General features: G+C 37.2%; 1 protein-coding gene across 1 annotated transcript; it reads right to left on the bottom strand.

Annotated features, from left to right (window-relative positions):
• Positions 1-1,177: 1,177 nt before the first annotated feature.
• LOC140451606 (uncharacterized) lies at positions 1,178-6,451 on the bottom strand. The gene is made up of 2 exons (XM_072545453.1): positions 4,646-6,451; positions 1,178-4,387 (listed from the first exon to the last, which is right to left on the bottom strand). Exons 1-2 carry the CDS (start codon positions 6,449-6,451, stop codon positions 1,178-1,180), a joined length of 5,016 nt encoding a protein of 1,671 aa, XP_072401554.1.
• Positions 6,452-6,771: the final 320 nt, after the last annotated feature.

Genomic DNA, 6,771 nt, shown 5'->3' with positions numbered 1-6,771 from the left:
TACTTGACGCACGAAATCATTGCAAAACCACAAATGAAAAACAAATACTAGGTAATAGTATCAGATTCATTAAGTTCTTTAAAGGTCATTAAACATGTTTATCCTACACACATTAATCTATTCCTAATTAAAGACGCGTTTCAACAGCTACAATTTTCTAGACAAACCATAGCATTTATGTGGATCCCATCCCATATCGGAACAACTGGTAATGAGCTAGCAGATAAAACAGCGTTTGAAGCAATAAACAATGTTAACATTCCGATTACAACAGGTATACCAATATCAGATACTGTACAAAAAGGGTGTACATATGTGAAATTATGAATATAATTTCAGTTGATGAGGACTGTATTACATAGGGCTGGTTCAAATAAATTAGGATATGTGGTAAAAGGTTATACAGATTATATCAAATTAAGTTTATACAAAGTCTTACCAATTCTTCTGCTGCACATACACACACTCGCGGTATTTAGAGGCTTTCAGTCGCGGTTATTCTTCATACGGGGAAACTGTCCGGTTACCGGTTTCTGAACACGTGTTTCGCGTATTAACACTTAGATCACGATATAGAGCACATTTGCGTCTGTACACGATTTAAAATAGTACTTGCGGTATTTTTCGCGTAACCATAAGCGAGAGAGATAATTAGAGTGGAGAAAAAGCTTGGTAAGTCTGTACCAAGCGATAGGTAGCGATATAGAGATTATACGTCTGCCTAGTAGGACTCAGCAGACGAAAGAGAGGACGACTGTTTCTAGCACCAGTCAGCAGTCAAGAGAGAGTGTCCGTTATCATCGAGAGACAACAGAGAAGAGAGTGAGACTTTCTTTGCTATCTTACAACTGTCTGTATTTCTAATGGAGTGGGGTTAAAATGTGAGTAGGAAGGGTTGGAGAACGGGAAATAATTGTAAAATTGTGGTAGAATGGTAGCTAGTAATACAGCGAAAAAATGACATGATTTTTCGCATGTGAAAAAATTGAACATACTGGGGGCGGGCGAGAAGAGTTACGCCACTGGGATAGGGTATCAAATAGTTACTTCGAGAACGAGGGTAAACCAGTATACATTAGGGGTACTGTTGTAATGAACTAAGATAACTAAAAACTATTTAAAATCTAGAGAAACTAAAGTCTATAGAAACTACATACATGTTTGGCAGAAAGTACCACTATTGGTTAAAGGGTAACCTAGCTACTTTCTTTATTGACCTAAGATATTCGCCATTAGGTGTGGATACCCTAACAGTTCGAACAAGAGAGTCTTTGCCTGGAAGCACTTCGATAATCTTTGCCAGAGGCCAGAGGAGTGGGGGAGTCTCTTCATCTTTAATAATTACAACATCACCTATCTTTAAAGGATCAGTAGCGATGTTCCACTTACTCCTACTTTGGGTCATATGCAAATATTCCACCGACCACCTTTTCCAAAAGGTTTGATGAATTTTCGAGATATGCTGAAAGAGGGAAAGACGGTTCTGTGGTATTTCTGAGAGATCTGGTTCTGGTGGACTTGTGAGACTTTTTCCTACAAGGAAGTGTCCGGGCGTTAAGACTGAGAGATCGTTTGGATCATTTGAGAGCTGAGTGATAGGTCTTGAGTTTAAAATGGCTTCGATTTGACAAATTATTGTATAAAAAACTTCAAAGGTAAAACGAAGATTTCCTACAAGACGATAAAGATGGTATTTGGCACCTTTAATCCCTACCTCATGCAACCCAAATTGAGAAGGGTTACGAGGCACTCCAAATTTAAAACGAATAGAGTTTTCAGAGCAGAAATTAGTAATCCTCTGCGAGAAGTTCTTACTTTTAAAGAGTTCGTTTAACTCAAGAAGCTGATTGCGGGCACCATAGAAATTAGTAGCATTGTCTGACCATATAATCTCGGGAGCACTTCGCCTTGCAATAAATCTTTTAAGGGTGAGAATAAAAGCATCAGCTGTTAAGCCGGTGACAAGTTCGATATGAACACATTTGGTAGTCATACATATGAAGAAGGCTATGTATGCTTTGTATAATGGAGCCTTTCTAAGATGAGAGGATCGGATCATGAAAAAACCTCCGTAATCTACTGAGACCTTTTGGAAAGGTCTTGTCGAGAGAACACGATCGGGATGGAGATCTGCCATAAGTTGTGTTGACTTGGGTGTCATGAAACAGAAACATTTCACACAGTCGTGTATTATCTTCTTTGTTTGTCTTAGTCCAGAGATAGGCCAATATTTCGAACGAAAATTTGACAACGTGGTCAAGGCACCTGCATGTCCCAATTTAACATGCATTTGTTTTATCATTAATTTGACAACTGAATGATTAGATGGTAGTAGCAAGGGATGTTTCTGTTCGAAAGAGATAGGGGCAAATTCTAATCTACCACCTACATGAAGAAGTCCAGTTTTCTCAGAGAGGAAGGGGTTTAGTGCCCTGATAGTTTTATCAGAGATTATTTTCCGATGTTTTAACTCATGAAATTCTTTAGGAAAGGCCTGTGATTGTATGTACTTAACAATCACAGTGGTGGAGGAGCTTATTTCACAAACTTGCAGTGGTCCTAATTCTAAAGGTGAATTAGTATGTCTTTTTCTTAGATTTGAGAGAAAACGAAAAACATATGCCAGAGTTCTCTGAATTTTTGAAAATGACGAACATTTATTAAAAAGGGTTTCAAGGGTATTATTCACTTGAGATATGTCAGAGGTTGTGCTTAAAGTGACCTGAGTGTGTCTGAGTTCCAGTAAATCTCCCGTCCATTCTTTTATCCTGAATTGAGAGTAGTCTATTACACTGGAAACTAAAAAGGGGGTACCTTCGGTCCAAATTTTTTTTAAATTTGACTGAGTGATATCTGAGGCTCTAGAGGGCAAATCTGCTACGTTTAAACAGGAACTTACATGATGAAATAAAAAGGATTTACTTAATTCTTTGATTTGACTGACACGATGAAGTACAAATGGATTCCATGTAAATTTAGTTGTTAAAATCCATGTTAAAGCGATGAGGCTGTCTGAGAATATGTGAACTTCAGATATTGTGACGTTTTTTGAAAGAACCTCAAGTACCTTTCTAGTAAGAGTGACACCTAATAAGATACCAGACAATTCTAACCGAGGAATAGTTAGTTTATTTTTCAGTGGAGCTATTCTAGTTTTCGATGCTATGAGGCGAGACGTGACTGTGTTGTCACTATACACGACTCGAAGATAGACACAAGCAGCATAAATGTCCTGAGAGGCATCGGTGAAACAATGTAATTGCATATCCGATTTAGGCAGTGGAAGTGTCAGGCATCTGGGAAATGTAATTTTAGATATTGATTGGAATGTATCCAATAATGATTTCCAATCTAAGATCAATAGGTCATCCAGTATCTCACTGTCCCAGTCTAAGGGTAATGACCAGAGACGTTGTAAGAACCGTTTAGAGTGTACTATAATGGGTGAGAGTAATCCTAAGGGGTCATACATTCGTGACACATATGACAATACTTTTCTTTTTGTTAGGGGAGGGGCCCCTTCATAAACTGGCGGCTTAAAAGAGAAATCATCTAGATCAGGTGACCAGTTAATACCTAGAACCTTAGTGGAACCGTTAATTAAGTTAAGATTGACTTCTGAAGTGGAGGCCATGTTACATTCTCTTGAAAAATCACGAGAATTTGAATGTATTTTATGGAGTTGGAAACCATGAGTGTTTAGAAGCGAGCATAGTTGAGAATAAAGTGTATGTAAGCCTTCTAAGTTATTGGTGCCAATATATGTCGAATTCCTTAGAGTGTGAGAGGCTAGTGGGTGCGAGGTTTGATTAGAATCAGCAATATGTTTTAACACACGTGTAGCGAGAAAGGGGGATGAAGAGAGTCCAAATGGAAGACGTTTTAGTTGATAAGCGCGAATGGGTTCATCAGGATGATCTCTCCAAAGGAAATTTAACAGAAAGGTTTCCTCGGGATTTATCATAATTTGCATATACATATTGGAGATATCGGCAGTTAATACAAAGGTATATTGCCTAAAGGTTAGGAGAATATCAAATAATTCAGGTTGGCATGTGTACCCAGGGTCTAAGACCTCATTAAGAGATTGTCCACCTGCTACTTTATTATTTGGGTCAAACACAATTCGAATCTCTGAAGAACCTGCTTTTTTAACTGGGAAATGAGGCAAGAAATAATTAAATTGATGCTGTGAGTTTTGGATTTTTAACGTAATTTGTGTAATCTTGTCGTCAACTGCATAATCCTGTATGATTTTTGAATAATTGTGTAGCAACTGTGGAGATGCATGAAGTTTTTTTTCTAGATTGAGAAAACGCTTCTTAGCTGATAAGAAAGTGTTGCCTAAATTAAGCTGATTCCTATTAGTTTTAAGACCTATGTTAACCTGATATATGTTTGTGTTTAAGATTGTTACAGATTTAATAAACTGTATCTCAGCAGGGTGTTGTGACACAGATACTTTACGGTCCAAGGGAATGTCTTCGATTTCCCAGAAGCGTTGGACGATTTGAGTGAGGTGTAAATCAACGCTATCAGCTTATTTCATATCAAACGACTGAGCAACACAAGTGACTAAATTATTTACGTACTGAGACTTAGAGCACCTTCCTCGAATAAAAGAATCGGGAATTCTTCCACTTACAATGTGTCCAAATGAGCTGCCTTGAAGAATTGGAAGGCCAGGGCCAAGTTGTATGATATTACCTGTCAATATGTCTGCGCATATGTCAGCGGCAAGCAATATATCTACTTCAGAAGGAGAGTAGAAGTTTGGATCGGCTAAGACCACTTCTGTTGGCAAGTTAAGCTTATTAATAAAAATTGGGACTTGGGGTAGTTTAGTAGTGATACTGTCTAGTACTGAACATTTGATTTTAATGCAAGTGTCCGTAGCAGCAGAGAAGATAGTCAGATCAGACATAAGGGTTGAATTTGAAATAGATTGGGCGATACCATGAATCTTAAAATGATTTTTATAAGTGGGTGCCGCAATCTTCTTTAACAAGTTTTTAGAGACAAAACTAAGTTGTGATGCTGGGTCCAATAAGACCTTAACAACATATTCTCTTTTTCCATTTGGGGCTATGAGATATGCCTGTACAGTGCCTAATAAAACCATAGGAGCCGACGTAGAGACTGCTGAAACAGCATGAGTGGATGGAGATGTCGATCGAACGACTACATCGTGAGAAGAACTAGACGTTGAAGCATGAGGTTCAATCCTATTCCGTGTTGAAACGTGAGCATCGACTGTTTGAGAAGATCTATATGAATTTGAGTGCTCACGATGTGTGGACGTGGCTTCGCGATTTCTCGAGTCACTGTGAAGCAAAGAGTGATGCCTTCTGTTGCAATTAGAGCATGAATACCTGGAGGTACAATCAATCGTGCGATGTCTGGTTCCAAGGCAGTTGGAACAAAGAGAATTTTGTTGAACAAAATTACGCCTAGAGGAAGCGGATAGAGATTTAAAATCTTGACAAAGATATATAGAATGGTTATCCAACTTAAAATAGCTGCATACTTTAGCTTTCATTATTTGAGATGGGGGTTTGTTTTTATCTGTGCTTATGTGATAAGAGGACCTTGTCTCTTTTGAGGGTTGATGTTTCGCTTTAGAGTTTGCATAGAGATTTTCTAGATGTTTTGCTCGGTCATCTACCATCGTTAGAAATTGGTTAAAATCTTTGATTTTATTCGATTCAGGTGAAAATTCAATGGATCTGAGAGTGGCATGGTCGAGCTTTGAGGAAGTAATATGAATTAAAATCAAATTAAGAAGTTCTTTGGATGACAAGTCGAGATTGTTTAAAGCTCTATAAGAATTTGTTATAGCAAGAGTGAAGTCTTTTAGTTGTGAATATGAGGCGTTATTTTGAAGACTTTTAGTATCTACAATATTAGTTATCAATTGCTTTACTATAAGATTATGGTCTGTATATCTTTTTTCCAAAGCCTCACGTACCAAACTATAATTTTCACCAGAGAGGGGAATATTATCAACAACCTTTAATGCATCATGTGTCAAAAGGCTTTTGAGATATATAAATTTTTCAATGTCGGTGAGAGAGTCATCAGCGTCTATAATGCTATTAAAAGTTTGAAAGAATGACGGAAACTCATGTAAATTTCCGCTAAATTTATTTATTTTTAGTTCTGGAAGCCTGATTGTTCTTTGTCGAGAGTTGGCGGCAGTGCTAGTGCTATGACTTGATCCTTGCCCCGATAGTGAGTTAGAAGAGAGTGAATCTTCTATACGCTCCAATTTTTCTTCTAAGTAACATAAGGCATCCATATATTTTTCATATGTAACATCTTCGTTTTCTAGAGCACTATCATCGTCAGCTAGATTTTCCATAGCTTCTGAATACGATTGAAAAGCAGCCTTAAGTTGAGTAATATTTTCTCTGATTCTAAATTTAGTGAGATCTCGTTCATTAGAGCTCATAATGTTTGCAATCCTTATAATGTTTGTTTTCGCTGCACGCTTTGCGCGTAAATATTTTGCAGTTTCTGTCATTTCTAATCAGACTATGTTATAGTTAGATAAAGTATAATAAGAATGTACCAGACAGAGATGAATGATAAAGGGAATAAAACCTAGCGACCCTTGGAAAGGGTACAAAGGGAAGAGAACAAATATGTATATATAAGAGTGTAATGAGATTATCAGTTTCTTGTTTTTTTTGTTTGAAAATTATATTTGGTATCGTGAATTTAATTTAAATTAACACTGAGATAATTTTAATTGATTTAATAAAGCAATTA

Source organism: Diabrotica undecimpunctata, chromosome 10 (genome assembly GCF_040954645.1).
Source record: "Diabrotica undecimpunctata isolate CICGRU chromosome 10, icDiaUnde3, whole genome shotgun sequence".
In the NCBI taxonomy this organism is placed as follows: domain Eukaryota; kingdom Metazoa; phylum Arthropoda; class Insecta; order Coleoptera; family Chrysomelidae; genus Diabrotica; species Diabrotica undecimpunctata.
Note: the sequence above shows the minus strand (reverse complement) of the source record. Positions and strands in the feature narration are given on the sequence as shown.

Bases quoted from the DNA above. Each gene is read 5' to 3' on its own strand.
- LOC140451606 (XM_072545453.1), bottom strand. From the start codon at position 6,451: ATGAGCTCTAATGAACGAGATCTCACTAAATTTAGAATCAGAGAAAAT. The intron at 4,388-4,645 runs GTAAGTGGAAGA...AACATATATCAG, and splicing joins GCAGCTCATTTGGACACATT to GTTAACATAGGTCTTAAAAC.